Source organism: Vigna unguiculata, chromosome 7 (assembly GCF_004118075.2).
Source record: "Vigna unguiculata cultivar IT97K-499-35 chromosome 7, ASM411807v1, whole genome shotgun sequence".
In the NCBI taxonomy this organism is placed as follows: Eukaryota; Viridiplantae; Streptophyta; class Magnoliopsida; order Fabales; family Fabaceae; genus Vigna; species Vigna unguiculata.
This window is the reverse complement of record NC_040285.1, coordinates 25,285,610-25,309,346: the sequence shown is the minus strand read 5'-3', so window position 1 is coordinate 25,309,346 and position 23,737 is coordinate 25,285,610. Positions and strand designations below refer to the sequence as shown.

The window sequence follows — 23,737 nt, the reverse complement described above, 5'->3', positions numbered from 1 at the left end:
AAGAGCTGGAAAGTAGGAAAGGGAAACTGGTTTGAACTTGCGTGCTCACGATGGTACCTAAACCCTAGCAGAGGTAGAAGACGGTTGCGACTCTAAGGCAAGGACAACAGTTTTCTGAAAAATGGGAAGAAATGTTAGGTTTAGGACAGACCTAGTGACTTTATCTGTTGGACCGGCCTTAGGCCCACTTACAAGGACAATCCACTAACTTTAGGGCAAAAAAAGAATAAAAGATTTTTAATGGGTCTTACTATGAATATTATTACGTTTAATTAAGTTATTATTATTGTCATCATTATTTCATTTAATTCAGTTATAATTAATGTTGAGCATCTGAGTTGTCATTAATTGTCATTATAATTGTATTTAATTAGTTATAATTATTATGTTTAAATAAATTGTTTATTTTTTTACAAGTGTGAAGATAAAAAACATTTTAAATTCATAGGATTAAACAAACTTTTTCCATCTTTAAATTATTATTATAACAAATTTATTTAATTCTTAACGTAAATTATAAAATATTTATTTCATACATTTTATGAAAATCTCGTAAAACATTATGTTCAATATACTTCAGGTGACAGACAAAGTATAATCTTTTGTTGGAATATTTTACATAATTTTTATAAAATATGAAATTCGTTGATAAAATGGAAATCAAACTTATCGTCTTTGAACTTTGACTATTTAATGATAAGATTTGTTGATAATTAAGTTTTTATAAAATTCAATAGTAAATTTTGTTGATTAGTGAATTTTTTTTAAAAATTTGTTAATAAATTTGTTATTAATTGTAATTTTTTTCATAATTAAAATTTTTCAAAATTCATTGAAATTCGTAAACATTTGAATTTTATTAAAATTTTACAAAATTTGTCGACAAAATGAATGTCAACATTTTTGCCAAATCTACAAAATATCTATAAATGAATAGGTTACAAGTGAGAACAAAAAAGCAAAAAAAAAAGATAAATAAAAACCGAAACGATGATAGAAGTCGAAGAAAAAAAAAGGAAGAATAAAAAGAAAAAAGAAAGAAAAAGAGGTGGAACAAGAAGAAAAATAAAAGAAACGAAGGAGTAGGAAGAAAAAAGAGAGAGAAAAAGTAAGAAGAAGAATAACTATAATTATCCACAAATAATTACATATAAACATTTTACAAACGAAATTTTAATCTTATAAAAAATATTACATTTTACAAAATTTCACTATTATCGATAGAAAGTACGTGAGAAAATAATTTAAAAGTACGAGGTTGTATAGAAAGGTCTCATATCACAAAACAATTTATATATAACTCTAGAATTATAACAGATGTTTTAAAACATTTAAACATTATTTATTTAGTTTAAATTTTTTAATAATTATTATATAAGTTTATAAGTTTATGTGTAAGTATAACTATAACCATGGATACAAATAAAATAATATGTAAAATAAAATTTATGAGATATATTATTATCTATAACATTTATAAGATTTTTTTTTTAAATTAGTCGAGAGGTCTTCATTTTTGTAACAAAATCTTAAATAGGTCTTTTTTTTTTTATTTGACTCAATTAGGTCTTATTTTGGAAGATTCGTTATAATTAAGTTTTGTCCCTATTTCGGAAAATTCGTTATAATTAGGTCTTTTCCTGTTTTGGAAAATTCGTTACAATTAGGTATTTCCTGTGTTATTAGTAACTAACGCAGTTAACTATGTACCACATGTCAGCACATTTTATATTTTTAAATTAAGACAAAATAAAAAATAGAGGGATTACACATGAGACTTTTCATATCCAATAATGACATGTGACACCACATCACATTGTCTCTACCACGTGACATAACGTCAATTGACACGTGACAAATTTTATCACGTGCTGACAGGTGTCAGATAGTTAACACCGTTAGTGAAAAAAGGATCTAATTGTGATTTTGTTACAAAAATAGGGACCTCTATAATAACTTAACTTTTTTTCTATATTTTTTAGTGAATATATGTTTAAATTCAAATAACTACATATAATGGAAAAAAATGTCTAAACGTTACACTATTATTGTCTCTCTTTACTCCCACCACTCTCTTTCTCACCTTCTCATTCTCTCTACAATTTTGCTTTCGATTCTCATATTTTTTCAAAATTTGATTGCACCTCATAGTGGCTAAGAAGCCAAGGAGAACTTTTGTCTAATCAAAATTTCAAATAGATTAAATTTCTATATACTCTATAAATTTCTTATACTCTTACTTTCTGCATAATATTGTCATCGATCTTGATAGGTCAGTTGAAAAAAGTTATTATTTCAATTTGTTTTACCATATATTAAAATATATTATGTTTGGATACCTTGTTTTAGACCATGAAGTTACGAGTAGATTTATGCTTTAATTTTGGAAAGTTGCTTAGTAGATAAACATTGTAGATAAGTGAAACTATTTATGTTTTCATAGAACCATAAGTTAACTGATCTGGATGTGGAGGTGACGTGGTCACCATATCTGATAACTAATAATGGTTAAAAATGTTTTTGTATACCTTATGTAATTGAATTTTATAAATTGATGGATGAGATAAGTGGTTTGTTTGTTTTGTAAGTGGGTCTGCATAGTTAAATAAGATGTAGTGTGGAAATGACGTGAGCACTTGGTCTAATTTGAGAAATGTAGTTGGTATTGATGAAATTTGGATAGTTAATTTTCAATGAATTTTAAGTATAAAGGCTGATTGGATGTATTTTATCTTTTACCAGTCATGTGTTGTTTGGACTTGTTTTCTGATGTTTGAATTGAGGTTTGTATAGTTGAATGAATTATGTTTGGACTAGTCATGACATAGATCGATTATTCTGAATCATTTATAAGTTGCGTGGTTAAAATGTTTTTGAAAAGAAATTTTAAAATTGACATGATTTTGCAGTTGCGGTTGGTTCTGTGGTATTTTCGCTCAAAAGAGATATTTTTCCCTCAAGAGACAAATTTGTTGCTCAAGTCAAAATGAAGTTCAAACCAACTTTTCTTGAGAACTTATTTTTATTCAATTAGATAATTTTTCACCCAAACAAAAACAAAAATAATACTGCAACTTAATTCAATTTCAAATTTTGTTCAAGCAAAAGTATTTTTGCTCAAGCTAATTATTTTCTTTCCTTTTTCTAGTTCTTTAACTTATTGAATATACGTGCTTTTATAAGTTTAAAATGAATATAAATATTTATATTTGATTGATTTGTAGATGTATTTAAACGAGCTCTAATATTTTAGAAAAACGATTGTTTGACAAAGAAAATGTGACAAAGTTTTTGACAAACTGACGTGGCTTTAAGTAAATGAATTTTTTGAGTTAAAAGAAATTGGACTGCACGTGTGAGAGAGAAATGTGAAGGAATGAGAGGTGGTTGACGAAACGGGGCTTCTCTTTCATAAAAGCTGCTCCTACACTGGATTCAAAACATTGCTGGTTTATGAAGACCCTCTTCTCGATGCAGACTCAATTTCTTCAATCCCACCTACACTTAACCCTTTCTTCCCCACGGTGGTTCACGTTTGAGAGAGAACGATTCTATAGAAAAGCATTTCGGCACCTGATTAAAATTTTCGCTGCCTTACCAAAACCCCTCCGCTGCTTTACCCAAACCCCATTATCGTTGCACATCGAAATTGTTCAATCCCACCTGCACAAAAGCAGTTCGTCCCGACGGTGGTTCACGAAATTGCAGTAGAACGTTCTCGATGGTGGTTGACGGAAAGCATGGAATTTGCAGGTTAGGTTTTTCGATTGGAATCAATTTGGGATTTAGGGTTTCGATTGGAAACCATAGCTTTTTGGATTCGAATGCATTTTTGGGGTTTAGGGTTTTGATCGAAAATTGAAGGTGTGGTGTTTACGGAGCTTGCTGAGATCGGGCCTTGGGCCGACGACGGTGTCGTACCACAAATCACTGGATTTTGTTTTGTCTTATGACTTTGTGGCATGCTCATAATCTTCAAAAATAAGTTGCTCAAAAAAAGGAAGGATGTTTGAATGGCTAATAATGAAAACAAGGTTGCAGGTTTAAATGACAATCACTATATCCGTATATGGTAAACGAGGTAAAGGTTTTTGCACAATACATTTTCACGGATGACAATGGTTGTTGTAGTGGTCAACCCAATTATTCCGTTTTTGGTAAAGATATGGATCATGATGAGGAAGTTGAAAAAGCAGCAGAGTTTGATAATGAAGACACAAATGAATATGAAGAAAGCAATATGTATGATCGAATGAAGCATCAACCACGATTACGTTTGAAGAGTGCAAGAATTCGAACTCCATTTGCCACATATCAGAGACGAATTTTTTTTTGAAATTTCTGGAGAGAAAATAGTTGATGTATTTATGTTATTATGACATCTCAAAACCTTGTTATGAGACATCAGTTAGAGCTTTTGCTATAATATTATGTTGAAGTACTTACTATGTATCAAACAGTTACTTTGTGTTGACCAAATTAATGTCATTTATCAGGTTTGATGTGTCACAAATATGTACATTTGTGCTTGCCATATATTGGTGACACCGAAAAAGTTGTACTGATTTTTTAATAAGAAAGATTGGTAAAAAAAAAATACAAATGAAGTTGCCACCTATCTGTGAAAACTTGTTGTGCAAAACCCTTTACTGCATTAGTCAGTTAAGTAGTTGGTGATTGTCATTTAAAGTTGTAGCCTTAGTCTTTGCAAATTATTTTTAAACTTTAAGTGTTGCCCATATCTTGGTGACACAAAATAAGTTGTACTGATTTTTTAATAAGAAAGATTGGTGAAAAGAAAATGCAAATGAAGTTCCCACCTATCTGTGAAAACTTGTTATCCAAAACCTTTACCATGTTTGCCATTTAAGTAGTTGGTGATTGCCATTTAAAGATGCAGCCTTAGTTTTCGCAAATTATTTTTGAACTTTATGTGCTTCCCATATCTTGGTGACACAAAATAAGTTGTAGTGATTTTTTAATAAGAAAGATTGATGAAAATAAAATGCAAATGAAGTTGTCACCTGTCCGTGAAAACTTGTTTTGCAAAACCCTTTACTGTATTTGTCATATAGGTAGTTAGTCATTGCCATTTAATCCTGCAGCCCTAATTCGAGCAATTTCTTTTGGAACTTTATGTGTTTGACATATCTTCGTCACACCAAATAAGTTGTGATTTTTTAATAAGAAAGTTTGGTGAAAAGAAAATGCAAATGAAGTTGTCACTTGTTTGTGAAAACTTGTGCAAAACCCTTTACTATGTTTGCCATATAGGTAGTTAGTCATTGCCATTTAATCCTGCAGCCCTAGTTTGAGCAATTTCTTTTGGAACTTTATGTGCTTGACATATCTTTGTCACACAAAATAAGTTGTAGTGATTTTTTAATAAGAAAGATTGGTGCAAACGAAATGCAAATCAAGTTGTCATCTCTCCGTGAAAACTTGTTGTGCAAAAGCCTTTATTGCATTTGCCATATAGGTACTTAGTGATTGCCATTTAAGCTTGCAGGCTTGGTTTCAACAAATTATTATGGAAGCTTATGTGCTTGACATATCTTGGTAACACAAAAAATGTTGTAGTGATTTTTTGATAAGAAAGATTGGTGAAAAGGAAATACAAATGAAGTTTCCACCTCTCCGTGAAAACGTATTGTGCAAAAACCTTTACCTCGTTTGCCATATACGGATATAGTGATTGCCATTTAAACCTACAGCCTTGTTTTCATTATTAGCCATTCAAACATCCTTCCTTTTTTTGAGCAACTTATTTTTGAAGATTATGAGCATGCCACAAAGTCATAAGATAAAACAAAATCCAGTGATTTATGGGATGACACTGTCGTCGGCCCAATGCCTGGTCTCAACAAGCTCCGTAAACACCACACATTCAATTTTCGACCTAGCTCCGGCAATGGTACGACGCTGTGACACATATCACAAGGACCACGTTAGTTTCCGATCAAAACCCTAAACCCCAAAAATGCATTCGAATCCAAAAAGCTACGGTTTCTAATCGAAACCCTAAATCCCAAATTGATTTCCAATCGAAAAACCTAATTTGCAAATTCCATGCTTTCCGTCAACCACCGTCGGGAACGCTCTACTGCAATTTCGTGAACCATCGTCAGGACGAACTGCTTTCGTGCAGGTGGGATTGAACAATTTTGATGTGCAATGACAATGGGGTTTGGGTAAAGCAGCGGAGGGGTTTTGGTAAAGCAACGGAGGGGTTTTGGTAAGGCAGCTGAATTTTTAATCAGGCGCCAAAATGCTTTTCTATAGAATCGTTCTCTCTCACACGTGAACCACCATGGGGAAGAAAGGGTTAAGTGCAGGTGGGATTGAAGAAATTGAGTCTGCACCGAGAAGATGGTCTTCATAAACCAGCAATGTTTTGAATCCAGTGCGGGAGCAGCTTTTGTGAAAGAGAACCCCCATTTCGTGAACCACCTCTCATTCCTTCACATATCTCTTTCACATTTCTCTCTCACACGTGCAGTCCAATATCTTTTAACTCAAAAAATTCATTTACTTAAGCCACATCAGTTTGTCAAAAACTTTGTCACATCTTCTTTGTCAAACAATCGTTTTCCAATATTTTATGACGCTTATTTGAATGTATCATACTTGTATGGATTTGAGTTGGTACATTTGAGATGATTTGTGAACAAAAATCTCATCTCTTCTTTGATGATGCAATACAAATAAACTAACTTACATATTTGATTGTAATAAATAAATGAGGAAATTCTTACTGAATGTGACATGTATAGATTATAAATTTTAGTTATAATAAACTTACCTTTATTTTATTTTATGATTATTGATTTTCATGTAAGTACACATATTCCACTTATATGAATTAATATTAATATAATTATGTTGTATTTACATTTATAACTTTTACAAATCAGTATCATGTAATCAAATTATAATCATTAATTAAAATTAGGATATTTTAGAAAAATGATATAATGAATAAAATAAAAAATAGTAAAAAAAGTGTTGTATTTGAATTTCCATATCTTTTGATAAATATTATACTACTCAAATTAACTTCAGACTAAATAAAGGGAAAGATTCTTTTATTTTTCAAATTAATGAAAAAAAAGAAGGTAAAACTAATCTACTCGTAATAAATGCAATACAATTCTATATTTTTGAAATAAATATTATTTTTCCAAAACTTAATATTAGATTGAAAGTTACTTTCTTATATATTATATGTACAAAACTTTATACGAATATACACTTACTTTATATTTTTTCTATATAATTTTCAGACTTTATTAAAATATAGATCATTTAATAAGTTTTTACTGTTTTATTATAAAAAACTTAATGTAATAATTACAATAACATAATATGAAATTATAATTGATTGAATTGACAAATTTTATTTTATATAATTATCAATAACGTAACATTTGATATTTTATTCTCATATATAATATAAACATAAACTTGTATTATGCATATTTATTCGTGTGAGAAATTATTGATTTATAGGGTATACTTTTGCAACAGAGTAATTTTAGATTTATAAAACAAAATTATTGGTAAAAAATTGAAATATTACTTTTAACAAGGCGTTCAAGACTATGAGAAAAAACAAATTTATCAATTATGTTAATTTTTTATTATTCAAATTGTTCCTCTAGTTAAAAACATGAAAGACAGTGAAATTATTACTACAAATGATATATTACAATAAATTTTCAGGAATTATTAATTTTACACTATCTTTTTACTTAAATATAAGTTACCTAATTTTACACTAATCAAGAATGTTGACTAATTTTATTCAACTTTCTTGATATCGTAAACTAAAAAGTTACCATTTCTAAGATATCTTAAACCATATTTATCAAACATCATGTTGAAATTTAAAAATACTTTCTAAAATAATTAAATTAGCAGAAATACAAACATGATTTGCTGTGTTTGCATATTTTATTATTTTGTCTTATACTAATTTTAGTTTCTTTATATATTTATATATTTGTGCAAATTTCTTTATTATATTAATATAAAATAGTTAAATATAATAAAACATTTTAAACGCTTACAGTTTAATTGTATTCCCTAGAATGTAGGTAGATAATTATCTCATTTATGTTAAAATCTCTTCTGTGTGTCAATTGATTTTTTCGCTTTATAATTTTGTTCTATTATGTTTTTATTTTTTATTTATTTTGTAGTGACTTTTTATAAGAAGTTCTGTATTTTAATTTTAAAACCTTGTTAAAATTTAAAAATATATATTATTACTAAATACGAAATAGTCTTATTATCTACCATTACAACAAGGTTAAGATGGTTACAATTTATTTATATTTGAATTTATTTAATAATAATAGTTATTTTAAATTTGAGTTGTAAAATTTGATAAAAATAAAAATATAATCATATTTATTTTATTTTAAAAAATAATTATTTTGTACATATATGATCTAATTGGCAAGTTTTACTTATTAAGATGACAGTAAATATAACTATTAAAGGTATATTTATGAGTATAATTATATATTCTTTCATTTTAATTTAATGATTCATTAATATAGTGCACATTCTAACAAAATTATTATTGAAATTCAAAAATCTACTTGTCCGGTTTTATTTATTATGGAAATAAGATTTGAATATATTGATCACAATAATTTGATACTTGAGTCAATGATACAAATACACAACAACCAAGAACCCTCAATCTCACGCGCTAAACCAAAAATCCCGACAGCGAAATGTGGGGCCGAGAATTAAATTCGAGCCGCGCGTGGATTTGAGTTCTCGGAGATATCAAAGCACTACATATATCGCGATTAAAATGAGAAATTGAAGAGAGAAATTAATTTCTCATTTTAACGTGAAAGGGACAGAACAAAAAGATTGGAGTAGAGTGGACGTGTGTGACGAATATTCACTAGATTTGAATTAATAGATGAATTCCGCAATAGTCTGGGCTGTGATCTTATCATGCACGAAATGATAATCTCATTTGAGAAGCGGTTGTGCTTATTGAATAAGTCGATGTACTTATCTCTGATGGGTCAGTAGAAAAAGAGCGACCTTGTACAACGCATCGAAGATAGCGAGACCGAGTTTCTCTTCTCTCTCTTATCCGCAGCCTTTCAAACCCTAAAAATTCTCGAATTCCGAGCCCTTTATATAACTTAGGAGGCTCTAGATTTCATGAGGATTTTAAGGTTGCCAGGGTTGGGATTGTTATAGTTGGAGTGAAGAGGGAGAGTTTGTGTGGTTCATCTCTTGTTTGTTCGTGGTCGGTGGGGTTGGAGTTTTGTACTGTTTTTGTCCTTAGAGCGTATTGATTGTGTTCGAAGATCGGGATTCGGAGATCGGAATTAACGGTGTGGGTTTCAGATTGGAGTTCGATATGTCTTCTCTGAGCAGAGAATTGGTGTTTCTCATACTTCAGTTTTTGGAGGAAGAGAAATTCAAAGAATCCGTACACAAGTGAGTGTCTTTTCTTCCCCTTTTTCCCCTCTTTGTCCTGCAAGTTGTTTATGTCGTTCAATTTGGGTGGTAGTCGGGATTTGGTATGAATTTGAGATGAGGTAATTATGTTCTGGAACTGTTTATTATTCTGTGTGGGTTCTGGTTATCTGATTACCGAGGAATGAGAAAAAAAAAAAAAAGAGAAATAAGGAAAGAAGGAATGTTTCAATTTCATACATTAGGGTTTTTTTTTTCTTGTATTTTACAATTAAGATGTGAGTATCAGAATTGCTGTGGTCTTTTTGCACTGTATTGTCTACATGACTGGTATTTCGACGGTTGAGTTTTGTATCAGGTTCAATTACTCTGCCAATTGAGCGAGCGCATTGACAGAACTAGGTGTAAACAACTCTGATATTTCGAGGAAGCCAGCTTATGATTTTTTTTAAATTATTTTTTAATTTCTTATTATTTGAAAAGATAAGTGTCCCCTGTAATCAGACATTCCACCCTTGTACAAGGATACATTATTATTTTATTTGACACCACCAAAGCCTAACCAATCTCCACTTGAGCACTTGACAAATAACTGCGATTTATTAAGATATGTCTCGTGTTGAGATTGTTTGAGTCTATTAATGTCTGATATCCTGGACTATGCAATAATTTTTCTCTCGGCAAGTGTATTAAATAATTTCATATCTTGTTCTTTTTACATGGTCGTTACTCTTTTTGGCTTTCTGAATTGGGCAAAACAGTTAAATACTTTAATATATGGAAGCTGAACTTGTAAACCTCTTAATGATAATAAGCCCGCTCTTTTCACCAAAGTTATATAATGTTCTTACTTGGAGGAGTGGATTTGAGAAGAAAAAAAAAAGCCGAACACCCTTTCTGTTTTTTGAGTTTTTTTTTTATAAGAATTTTCATTATGGTGCCTGTTCATGTCACTCTATTAAATGCTTCTTAATGAATACAGGCTTGAGAAAGAATCTGGATTCTTTTTCAATATGAAGTACTTTGAGGAAAAAGTGCAGGCTGGTGAGTGGGAAGAGGTTGAGAAGTATCTATCGGGGTTTACCAAAGTTGATGATAATAGATACTCAATGAAAATATTCTTTGAAATTAGGAAACAGAAATATTTGGAAGCACTTGATCGGTATGTGGAACGTCATATTTTTTTCTTAGTATTTTTAAATGCACTTGTGTTTGTTGTAACACCACATCTGTTTGGTCTGATGATTTTCAAAATTTTAGGCAAGACAAGGCAAAGGCCGTTGAGATATTAGCTGGTGATTTAAAAATGTTCTCCACCTTCAACGAGGATCTGTACAAAGAAATAACACAGTTGTTAACTCTTAATAATTTCAGGTAATTTCTGGAATATAAAATCTAATGAAATACATTGTTTGTCACTGCCTTCTCTTGACTGTTAGATGGATGAGATTGTACATGTGGTTCATGAATCTTTGATTCAATTCACAACGAAGATTAATTAAGGGTTAAGCTTGAGAATTGAGTGGTATTTTTTTTCACATAACAGGGAGAACGAGCAGCTGTCCAAGTACGGTGACACCAAAACTGCTCGAAGCATTATGCTGATAGAGCTGAAAAAACTCATAGAGGCAAATCCTCTTTTCCGTGATAAGCTTATCTTCCCAACCCTTAAGTCATCAAGACTGAGAACTTTAATCAATCAAAGGTATGTACGATTATTTTTTATTTTTTATTTGGTAAATGATCCGAGTTTTGAAGGTTTCCCATTTCTTTTCTATTTGATTCTTGTAAATTTCAACTTCTAGTGTGTTTTGTGCCTTATTTTTTTATCAGCGAATTTATATCTGCACCCTATCAATGCAGTCTAAACTGGCAGCACCAGCTCTGTAAAAACCCAAGGCCAAATCCAGATATTAAGACTTTATTCACAGATCACACATGTGCACCTCCTAATGGTCCTCTGGCACCTACACCTGTTAATCTTCCAATTGCTGCTGTTGCAAAGCCTGCCGCGTATACATCTCTTGGAGCTCATGGTGTATGATACCTCTCATTTCAAGCAACTGGTTATCTTGATTTTTAGTTGATAGATACTGTAATTGTTACCATGCTGAGTAACTAATGATTTGATTTTTTAAAATTTGTAGCCCTTCCCACCGGCTGCTGCAACGGCCAATGCTAATGCTTTGGCTGGTTGGATGGCCAATGCCTCAGCTTCTTCATCTGTCCAAGCAGCTGTTGTCACAGCGTCAACCATGCCTGTCCCACAAAGTCAAGGTTAAGATTCTAGTTACCGTATTATTTTCAATAAAACTGACTGGACTATTTTTTATGTCATTTACATGCCATGTGCTCTGGTTTTTGTCACTTTTTTAGAAAGCCTTATAATCATTAGTGTCTTGGCCGTTGTAATTTGCTTGGCTAAGCGAATAGGAATCTTTTTATTAAATAAAATATCACTTCCCCAATAGTTTCATTATGTGAATCCCTTACTTAAAAATACACATTTCTTTATCAGTGTCTATCTTGAAACGTCCTAGAACACCTCCTGCAACTTCTGCCATGGTTGATTATCAAAATGCTGATCATGAACCGTTAATGAAAAGGCTTCGTCCTGGTCATTCTGTAGAGGAGGTAACTTTCATGAATTTCTGTTCAATTTAGTTCTATCTAACATACTTTATGAGGCCAAATATTTGTTACTTTCTTTACTTTGTAATCGATCATGACTGATTTCATTGTCTTTCATTTATAATTAAAGGTTTCTTATCCCTTGGGTCGACAAGCCTCTTGGTCTCTGGATGATCTGCCAAGAACTGTGACTATGACATTGCATCAAGGATCCTCTGTGAAAAGCATGGATTTTCATCCTTCTCATCATACCTTACTTCTTGGTAATGTTTATCATAACTTCATTATGTCTAATATAGTTGTCAAAATACCAACAAAAGCATGATTTAAATTCTTTTTCTTCTAATGATATATATATTTCCATTGAGTAGTTGGTTCAAATAATGGAGAAATCACCCTCTGGGAACTCAGTTTGCGAGAAAAGTTGGTCTCAAAGCCATTCAAAATATGGGACGTGTCGGCGTGCACATTACCATTTCAGGTTTCATACAGTGCAATATTTATTGTTACATATGTAGTGCAGCTTAAAATATAGTTGCCAGTTTATTATTATGATTGGCCATTAGTGTTGCTGCTGGAGAATTCAAAACCGTTGTAATTAAAGTTGAGAATTTTTCAGGCTGCTGCAGTGAAGGATGCACCTTTTTCTGTCAGTCGGGTCACATGGAGCCCTGATGGAAGTTTTGTAGGTACGATAATTTATGTTTCTGAGACCATTTTGAAGCTGTCAATAAATATCTAACTGGTTGCTTATCTGTAGGTATTGCTTTTACTAAACATTTGATTCACCTCTATGCTTACACCGGATCAAACGAGTTAACCCAGCGAATAGAGGTGATATTTTTTTTCATAAAAATGGCTAAAGCTTGTTTGCAGTTTAATTTACATCTTCTTTTCAATCAGGTTGATGCTCATGTTGGGGGTGTGAACGACTTGGCATTTGCTCATCCAAACAAACAGCTGTGTGTTGTGACTTGTGGGGATGATAAGTTGATAAAGGTTCACAAAATTTACTCGTTGCAATTTTTTGATTTTGCAAAAATTATCACTTTTTTCTGATGAAACTCTTGACCAGGTATGGGATTTAAATGGACGAAAACTGTTTAACTTTGATGGGCACGAGGCACCTGTATATTCCATCTGTCCCCATCACAAAGAGAGCATTCAGGTAAAAAGTGGACATCGTTATGGAGGCATCTACAATATTTAATGTTTATACTTTGGACTGTTTTCTGCTGTATACCGCTTGCTAGAACTTTATAAATTCTTAGTTTATTTCAGTTTTACATGTGTGGTTATTTTGCATAAAACATCTGAACTTATAAAAAGCGGCTTTCATTTATTGTAGTCTTAGCTCTCTTTCTGTTACACGCATATACTGCTACCATTGGATGAGAATATGTATTGATTGAACTTATTGCAATATATATATATATATATATATATATATATATATATATATATATATATATATATATATATATATATTTGTACTCATACACACTCTCTAAATGTTGATTACATAATTTTGCAGTTCATATTTTCAACTGCCATTGATGGAAAAATAAAGGCATGGTTATATGACAACATGGGTTCTAGGGTTGACTATGATGCTCCTGGCCACTGGTGCACTACAATGCTTTATAGTGCTGATGGAACTAGGTAAGCTGGATCTGGATGAGGGTATTTATTCCTCAATGTATCATGCTCAATGGATACCTATGGTATATTATATTGAAGTTTCCTATGATGTCCTTCAAATTTTTTTTCTCCATCTTTCACCAGGTTATTCTCTTGTGGGACAAGTGAAGATGGAGAGTCTTTTCTTGTTGAATGGAATGAAAGTGAAGGAGCCATCAAGAGAACATACAACGGGTTTAGAAAAAAATCAGCTGGTGTTGTGCAGTTTGACACAACCCAAAACCGCTTTTTGGCTGCTGGTGAAGATGGTCAGGTTAAGTTTTGGGACATGGACAATGTTAATCTTGTTACAAGCACTGATGCCAATGGAGGATTACAGGTTGGTAATTATGGTTAACTAATTTAGGTCTTGTAGAATATGACATTCAATAAAATATCCTTGTGTATAATTACATGAATTTGTTTAGAGCCTTCCACGCTTGAGATTCAACAAGGAAGGAAATATTTTGGCGGTTACTACTGTGGACAATGGATTCAAGATACTTGCTAATGCTTCTGGTCTTAGATCTTTAAGAACTATTGAAACTCCCGGATTTGAAGCATTGAGGTCACCCCTTGAATCAACTGCAATTAAGGTAGTGATACAGCTTAATTTTCTGCTTGAACACCGACATTTAAATCTAAATATGTACGAGTTACTGTCTACTTTGTTTGTGCCATGTAGGTATCTGGCACTTCTACTGTTAATGTTAGTCCTGTCAACTGTAAAGTGGAAAGAAGCTCCCCTGTTAGGCCTTCTCCAATTCTTGTATGAACCTAATCTTGTAAATTTAATTATTAATTCATTACTAGAATGTTAGAACAATGACATTGATAGTTGTTTCATTTCTGTACACACACTCTAGCCTGGGGACTATAGTTTAGTCCTTTTATTCTTTCTTATAGTATGCTAAGTCGACAATAATTCATTACCCATGTAAACAGTGGAGGACCACCTTTTGGATACTTCTACTCTACACTTTTTGTGGTACCATTAGAACATGTTCTTTTTCGTGGTACCATTAGATCCAAAAGGAACACAAGAATCTGTTTTACTTATAATTTGGTGTTTGTATTTCTCTGGAATAACTTATCTAACTGTTATTTATACCTTCTCTATGTTGTATGTTTTGTGAATTATTTACTGCATCTTAATACCTGTTTGCACACGTATTGATTTTGGTCTTCTCAATAAAGAATGGAGTTGATCCCATGGGCCGAAGTGTGGAGAAACCACGAACTGTGGAAGATGTAATAGACAGACCTAATAAACCATGGCAACTATCTGAAATTCTGGATCCTGTCCAATGTCGGTCAGTTACCATGCCTGAAAGCACTGATTCATCTAGCAAGGTGTGTTGCCTGTTGTTTATATGAGATTTCCATTATTGTATGGCTAACTGTGCTCTGTACACTGTTTTAATAATCTGATGCATGCATAGGTTGTTAGACTTTTATATACAAACTCTGGCGTTGGTATTTTGGCACTTGGTTCAAATGGTACCCAGAAGCTTTGGAAATGGGCTCGCAATGAACAGAATCCTACTGGGAAGGTAGTCTTAGGAAGATAATTAATTTACAATTTTTTCCCTTCAGTACTTTGTTTCTATGTGCTTTCCATTTGTTTGTTCCTTTCAGTAGAGAACAGAATTCTGATGTTAATATATTACAGGCTACAGCCAATGTTGTTCCACAGCATTGGCAACCCAACAGTGGTCTTCTTATGACTAATGATATCTCGGGTGTCAACCTTGAAGAAGCAGTCCCTTGCATTGCACTCTCAAAAAATGACTCGTACGTTTTGTCTGCTTGTGGTGGGAAGGTTTCCCTATTTAACATGATGACATTCAAGGTGTGTGTCCTCCGGATGTACAACTGTGATATTCCATTAATTTGGCAAGTCTACTGATTACCTCACTTTTTTTTATAGGTGATGACAACATTCATGCCACCACCTCCTGCTTCTACCTTCCTAGCTTTCCATCCCCAGGATAACAACATTATCGCAATTGGTATGGAGGATTCAACCATTCACATCTATAATGTCAGAGTGGATGAGGTGATTGCTATGTTTGACTAGTTTTCTTGTTTTTATGCTTACACTATTATTTCTGATAATCTCACACCACTCTTTTCCCTTTCTTGGGGTATGTTCCAGGTGAAATCAAAATTGAAGGGTCACCAGAAGCGTATCACTGGTTTAGCTTTTTCAACCAATCTTAACATACTGGTTTCATCTGGTGCTGATGCTCAAGTAAGTCTTTGAACTGTTTTCCATTCATACGACATTCAATGTGGCACGGAAAACTTTTCAAAGAAGATCTCTGGTGCAAATATTTTGCTGGCTTTTGCTACACTTAATAACTTGACGTTTATTTTTTCTTTTTGGAGCTATAGTTTAATTACCTGTGTTTTTTATGTAGTTTGTGCCCCTTGCATTTTTATATGTTCACATTTTTTAGCTTTTGGGTTTTAAGAAGTTCAATTATTTTGTACAGCTTTGTGTATGGAGCATTGATACATGGGAGAAAAGAAAATCAATTCCAATACAACTACCTGCAGGAAAGTCACCTGTTGGTGACACACGCGTACAGTTTCATTCTGATCAACTTCGTCTGTTGGTAGTTCATGAGACTCAGTTGGCAATATATGATGCCTCTAAGATGGAACGCATTCGGCAGGTATGAAATTTCTTCCAATATCGGTGAAGCTGCCAGTTTCTGACAAAATTAAAAATTAGATGCTCATTAATTCCTTTGCTGCAGTGGGTTCCCCAAGATGTTCTGCATGCCCCAATATCATATGCAGCTTATTCCTGCAACAGTCAATTAATTTATGCTACATTTTGTGATGCCAACATTGGTGTGTTCGATGCTGATAGCTTGAGGCTTAGATGTCGTATTGCACCGTCAATATGCTTGTCACCGGCAGCTTTAAGTGGGTAAGTTTCAGATCAGTAAATTGGAATCATTAGTCTTTATTTTATTAAAGTGACTAACACTCTTATCAACACTATCATGGGTAGATTTCGCTTCAGTTCCGCCAAATAACCTACTCCGCGCTTTATTCAGTGACTCCCACATTCACCTCACCTAATAATAAAAAATATATATTACCCAACATTTTTCATGCAATAAAGAACATATATGTACATGTGTGCGTGTGTGTGTATATATAGCCTAACATTTTCTCATGCACTTGCGCTGTAAATTTCTGCATAGTAATTTAATACAACAAAGTCATTGCTGTTTATTAAAATGGATGTAGCATTAAAATCCTCAGAAACAGGAGCATGGTGATTTTTATTTGCATTTGCTAAATCTGAGGTTAGGAGCTTGATCTTTGTGTATTATTGCAGAAATCCATCTTTATATCCTCTTGTGGTCGCGGCTCATCCTCTAGAACCTAATCAGTTTGCTGTTGGGTTGACGGATGGATCTGTGAAAGTGATAGAACCAAGTGAATCAGAGGGTAAGTGGGGATCCTCCCCACCGATGGACAATGGAATATTGAATGGTAGGCCAGCATCATCATCTACAACAAGCAACCACACTGCTGATCAGGCTCAAAGATGAGGTCAATTGTATTATACTAGTGTAGTTCTTTTCATCTGTAATTTTATCATCTTAGAAGTTTAGATTTTCATTCACCAATGTCTCGTCAATATCAGAGGTCAGAATTCGACATAAAATGCTAAATGCTTAGATGTACTCTGCTGTATACCTTTATTTATTCTAGTTAACTCAATTTATTGTTTACATTGAGTTGTAATGTTCTTGTTCTTGCTTACAACTCCATTTTCATTGCCGTTTGATACTCAATATAAAATCAATTCTCAATTTATCATTATTGGAATTAGGAAAGGTCGTAGGGAATTTCATCCCCATCTTGATTGGGATGGATTTTCTCTTATTTGAAAACAGAAAGTTTACTGCAACCTCTAAAGTGCCCAATTCAAAAACAGATATTGACAGCATTCCTGTTCTATTTATCCATAAATTATCAATTACGAAAATATAAAAAATTAATTGAATTAAATCGCTTTATTTAATTTCATGAATACATTATTTTTTTTAAAAAAAATTGAATGGATCCTAGCATCAAAATTTAATGATTAAAATAAATTTGACAGATTTTTTACAATTAAATGTTCTTAAAATTTATTTTATGAGAAAATTTTCGAAAATATACTTTTAAGATTTTTTTTTTATTTCTTTGAACTTTTTTAGATTGATTAAAATTAATCGAGTTTTTTTTTATTTTAAATTTTGTATGCATAAAAAAAATGGATCGGTGAATATTTAATTTAATTTATTATAATCCGAAATAAAAACACCTTTACCCTGAAATTGTTGTAGGCTTCATTATAACTCGTTACTCATCCTAGCTAAAATCAAATTCGTTTATCACTCATTGATGCATGTATTTTCATACTTCACTGTGGATCTGTTCACGAACACACCTTAGTAACAGTATTTTCCCACAAAATGATTTCATTTCATATTGAGTACATCGGAGTCGCTTAGTACTTTGATGTAATGCATTATTATGATGAAATCCTTTTTATTTATAATTACTTAAACCACGTGATTAGAACAGTTCATCTAGTAGAGAATTTTAATTTTTATTTATAGTAAAATATGTTGTTTTAATAACGATAAAATATTTGTACAGCCTTTCAACTTAAAAAAAGATAGGGGCATTCCGAGAATTGAACTCGGGACCTCTCGCACCCTAAGCGAGAATCATACCACTAGACCAAATGCCCTACGTTGAAATGTGATTTGTAGTTTTATAATACTAACTAATACACACTACGCTATCTTAAAATAGAAATTAATTATAAAAATATACTGCTCCGAGCCATTATTCTTTCTCTGTCCTGGACCTGATCCTGAAAAGGGTTAGGGTTTATGCTATTGAATTCCAGGGACGGTGCATTTGTGCTTAATCGATGGCGAATCGTACGGACCCAGCAGCAAAGAGTATCAGAGGGACGAACCCTCAAAACCTGGTGGAGAAGATTCTCCGGTCGAAGATCTATCAGAACACGTACTGGAAGGAGCAATGTTTCGGGTTAACGGCGGAGACCTTGGTGGACAAGGCCATGGAACTGGACCATCTCGGCGGAACTTACGGGGGAAACCGTAAACCTACGCCTTTCATGTGCCTCGTCATGAAGATGCTCCAGATTCAGCCAGAGAAAGAAATCGTCATCGAGTTCATCAAGAACGAGGATTACAAATACGTTAGGATACTCGGCGCGTTTTACTTGCGTATCACTGGATCTGACATTGACGTCTACCGCTACCTTGAACCCTTGTACAATGACTATCGCAAACTCCGGCGAAAGTTATCTGATGGACGTGAGTTTCATTTCAGTTTTCGTTCGTTTATTCTCCGTTGATTTTATCAATTACTAGCTCCCTTGTGAAACTAAATGATTGCTCTTGGTCTGCAGAGTTTTCATTGACCCATGTGGATGAGGTCATCGATGAACTTCTCACAAAAGATTATTCATGTGATATTGCTTTGCCTCGCGTCAAGAAAAGGTATCTTCTCGGTTTTTCTTTCTCTTTTAGAACGTTTCTACACTTTATTTACTATTAAGCCTCTTTTTTTTTCATATTTTTGGGATTGTGAAATTGATAGAGATTACAAGAGTTTTTTTGCGATGTCAAGATGTTTAGTTCTGGTCTACTGTTTGCTACAGATGGACTCTTGAATCTTTGAATTCATTGGAACCTAGACGAAGTGCACTTGAAGAAGATTTTGAGGAGGAAGAAGAGAAAGAGGATAATGAGCAGCCTGTTGACGAGATTGAAGATAGGGCCTATGAGAAGGTACTTTCCTTACTTTTTTCTCAATCATGAGATATATTCTGACTCTTGATTTTTTAATGTTAACTAAATTTAAGTAGCTATTATGTTTTGATATAACTATTGAACGATTTGTAGGATTATTATCGTGGGCGAAGCCCAACAAGGGAAAGAGACAGGGACAGAAGGCGTGATAGTCATAGATACAGGTACTGTTCTATGTTTCCAACTGTATTGCGTTGATTAATGTAGATGTTAGTCTTGTCAAGGAAAACACTTTTCTGGTACCTTCAATTTGCATTTTGTTTTTTCATCAACTTCTTCGGTAGTGTTGAGCTTATCTGGACTGCTGGGTCTACAGACTCGAACCAATTAAGTTTTTCTTAAATAACGTGACTCTAGGAAATCTTTGAACTCTTTTACAACGAACGAATACATTATGCTGGAAGCTGTTTTTGATTTGTGCAAGGTTACACTTCTATTTCCACTCTGGCATTCAGAGCCATCTGTGGTGTACAACTGCTTCCTAAAGTAAGATTCAATGATCCTGCCAGGTTTCTCTGCATTGGCAGTGTGCAGTGAGAAGTATGATGGGTCAAACAGTTATGTTACATGTGTTGTTGGTTCTCCACACTTATGATCTTAGACATTTAGTTTACTCTTAAATGTTTATTGAATCATCTTTTCATTTTTAACTGGAAAATTGGTATAGTTGTTTTTATTGTCAAGTTGGTTATTGCAGCTACTCGTTTCCACACCTTTGATTTGTTGTCCCCATGTGCTTTGCCTTTTTTCTAAATTACTATTAAATATCTATAAGAGATACCTTTAGAAATAACATCAGCTGAAGCCGTATCGTTTCTCCTCCAACCTTTGAGCTTCATGAAAATATCACGGGGTAGTCTGTCTTTGTGTTCAGCATGTTTATTTGGGATCCCAATCCCATCCATCTTCATATGAATTAACTATTTGAAACTGAATTCCGTGCAAGTTTTTTGTTGTGGAAGCATTATGTTACGAGATGGTGATTTTACTATGTCATTTTAAGAACCAATGACATGTGCGCATTAATTTGAGTGGTGGTGGTTTGATTGCTGCTCGTAGTTGAAGCACAGGTTACTAGACATTTTGGTTTATTCACTGTCTTAGTTTTAATGCTGTCATTAAAGTGCATTAGTTAGTATCTGATATCGGTTTCCTCTTTCTGGTGGTGTAACGAAGTACTACTGAATTTCATTAAGTATAAACGGGAGGTGTTTTGTCATTTTGTGATTCTTGGTTCAACGAAAGATCACGTTTTAATTGGTTTTGGATGTTATTTCATAGGGACCGTGACTATGACAGAGACTATGACAGAGATTATGATCGAGAGCATGATCGGGAGCGGGGACGTGGCAGAGATAGAGACAGGGACAGAGATAGGGAGAGAGACAGGGATCGATATCGTCTAAGGGATGAAAAAGATTATGGTCGTGAGAGAGAAGGTAGGGAGCGGGAGAGGAGAGAGAGGGATCGCGACCGTGGAAGGCGAAGGAGCCACTCCAGGAGTCGAAGTAGGAGTAGGGATCGCAAGGAACATGATGGTGGTGACTACAGAAAGAGACATGCTAGAAGTAGTGTAAGCCCTAGAAGACACGGAGATGGACTTGAGGATGGTGAGCCAAAGAAGAAGAAGGAGAAGAAAGAAAAGAAAGAAAAGAAGGATGATGGAACTGATCACCCAGATCCTGAGATTGCAGAAGCGAACAAGCTCCGAGCAGCCCTGGGTTTGAAACCGCTGAAGCTCTGATCTGGGCAGTGTGATATATATTTGGTCTGTGGGTTTGTTGTAAGCACTGAAGATGGTAAATGCCATGTTACCAGGTGGCTCTAGATGCTGCTTGCTTTCTGTGTATATCCCTATATCCCTGAGTGGCAGTTATGGAGTCAGAAGGACAAGTTTGTTATGTACGTGTGTTTGTGTTGCTGCGCCAGCTCGAACTTATACATGTCCATAGTCTTAATTTGATTGCTTTTATTTTAATGAGACCATATCCAGAGCTCCGGTATGAAATTTTTACTACAGAAACTTTTAGCAGCCTTGTCTCAATCAGATTTATGTATTGAATATCGCTAGCATTCATTTGAGGATTTTGGGGAAAAATTTAAATTTCAGGTGATTTTGATTTATAATAGAACACATGAAATAAAGAGTTTTATTTGCCCTTTCGAATTACAATGGAAACAATTCTATTTAAATTCTAACTTCCTACTAAGTTGTTACAGGCATGGCTTCAGTGTACAGCTAATTCTTTGACAAAGTGGCATTGCACTAACGACTGGAGAACCGATTACCAAATGCATTCTAAAGGCCAAAAAATTTTGTTAACGACATTGACGAAGAAAAGGAAAAATAATACACAATATATCTCTAAAGGTTACTTGAAAAGAAAATTAGAAAAGTGGAGAAGCAATCCAAGCCACGGGGATCAGGGATGGCTTCGTGCCCTTGTCCAGGAACTACTATACATCTCTTTGTAACCTGGCGAACTCAACGGCCTGCATCTCCCTCCCATCAGAATCCTCTTCTTGCACAGTTCTCTGTCTTCATTTTCATCATCATCATCTTCCTGTTCAAACTGCTTTGTCGCTTTCTTTTTAATCTGAAACTTTGTCAACTTCAGCTTGAGGTGAAATAGCAGTATTTTGGAGGGAATCCTAAACAAGTGGCGTAAGCTTAATTTCCTCCTCACTTGCCCGAACCTGACAACATCATTGTTATCACCGTTCTCATCACTACTAAACCCAGTCCTAGTGAAATTATTCCATCCTTTCTTATATAGAAAACTCAACAAAGGAAGCTTCATTTTCACACTTTGCCCATCCTTGCTGTTCAGCCTTCCCTCACCAGATCGATCAATCCCCTCCAGTGCAAGAAGTTGAGAAAATGGAACTTTAACCGGTTCGTCCCCACATGACGCCTTTCCATTTCCCGAATCACCAAAAAGCTCTTTTTTCTTCACTTTGGAAGCATCCTTGCCAGGTGGTCCCGTGTTTGCAGGCATACAAGAAAATGCCGACCCAACTGATTTTCTTGAGAACCGACTTCCACAAATAAACCTTGTAACCCCGTCATCGCTGCCATCAGCACTAGGATTGGCTTTGTCCATGACAAGAGAGTGAAACTTTCTCTGTATTTTTGTGACCGGGAAGGAGTGAAGTAGGAGATAACAGTTACAGGTTGAACCAAAGAAACATTTTGAGCGTAATATGGGGTTTAGTGGGTACCAATATTTAACAGGAACGTGGGAGCGGGAAAGTTCGTGCAGCGGCCACTCTTTAACCATGTCAGACTACTTTTTTTCAAAACAAAACAACAGGTAATTATTTTTTTCCTCAAATATCTGGAAATTTGTATCTCTACTTTTATGACTAAATAAAATAATGTATTTTGATCAAATATATTATTGCGACGATATTTTTACTGTTCAAAATAGTCTTAGACGACATTAATGTAAAACTAATGCGTAAGAATGAGTAAGTACTAATTTTTAGCTTGGTTGTAATTGTTACGAGAATTTTTTAATATGTTTTTAATAATATAGTATACGAGTAGATTTGATGATCAAATTTTTAATGTATTTTGAATAATATAGTATTCAACCAGATTTGATGATCCAAAGTACATAACATGTAGGATTTATAGAGATCTTTGTCCATCATAGTAATTGTCATAGTAAATGATTGTCTTATGCAACAATTATAAAATTAATTAACAAATAGATCATGAAAATAAATAATTAACATGTGAATATCTTATATTATCCCACATTTCACATATTTGGAAAATGAGAAATTTTTAACATTCTCTCAATTTGCTGCATTTATCTCATTATCAAATCATATAAGAAACTAAATGCAAGGATTATGGTGACAGATACTCCAAAAGTGTGTATCACAATATATCACGTCTTTTATCAAATACTCTTAACTATAACAAATAAATCATAAGTTTATTCTGGGTCAAACAAAATTTTTCAAAATAAATAAATATGTACAACAAAAAAATAAGAAAAACTAAATAAGAGTTTTATCAAAAAATAAAAAATAATGATTGTCACAACATGGAACCAATTCCCATTCGGGATTTAGTTGATCAGCAAAATATAAAGTAC

The 23,737-nt window shown here is 33.5% G+C and overlaps 2 protein-coding genes and 1 non-coding gene across 3 annotated transcripts; 2 read left to right on the top strand and 1 right to left on the bottom strand.

Moving 5' to 3' along the window:
- Positions 1–9,078: 9,078 nt before the first annotated feature.
- LOC114190764 (topless-related protein 3-like) lies at positions 9,079–17,535 on the top strand. Its single transcript, XM_028079786.1, has 25 exons — positions 9,079–9,474; positions 10,436–10,615; positions 10,714–10,827; positions 11,000–11,158; positions 11,317–11,491; positions 11,601–11,730; positions 11,972–12,087; positions 12,215–12,347; positions 12,456–12,565; positions 12,704–12,773; positions 12,845–12,918; positions 12,988–13,083; positions 13,160–13,252; positions 13,619–13,746; positions 13,870–14,104; positions 14,193–14,360; positions 14,450–14,533; positions 14,962–15,117; positions 15,207–15,317; positions 15,437–15,616; positions 15,695–15,823; positions 15,923–16,018; positions 16,263–16,445; positions 16,530–16,705; positions 17,123–17,535. Exons 1-25 carry the CDS (start codon positions 9,395–9,397, stop codon positions 17,337–17,339), a joined length of 3,393 nt encoding a protein of 1,130 aa, XP_027935587.1. The 5' UTR covers positions 9,079–9,394; the 3' UTR covers positions 17,340–17,535.
- Positions 17,536–18,460: 925 nt separating this feature from the next.
- On the bottom strand, positions 18,461–18,532 carry TRNAP-AGG. The gene has a single exon. It is a non-coding gene; the product is annotated as a tRNA-Pro (tRNA).
- An 87-nt stretch (positions 18,533–18,619) lies between these two features.
- LOC114191489 (pre-mRNA-splicing factor 38) lies at positions 18,620–21,710 on the top strand. The gene is made up of 5 exons (XM_028080676.1): positions 18,620–19,130; positions 19,226–19,316; positions 19,478–19,607; positions 19,722–19,792; positions 20,910–21,710. The coding sequence occupies exons 1-5, from the start codon at positions 18,719–18,721 to the stop codon at positions 21,370–21,372; spliced, it is 1,167 nt and encodes a 388-aa protein (XP_027936477.1). The 5' UTR covers positions 18,620–18,718; the 3' UTR covers positions 21,373–21,710.
- Positions 21,711–23,737: the final 2,027 nt, after the last annotated feature.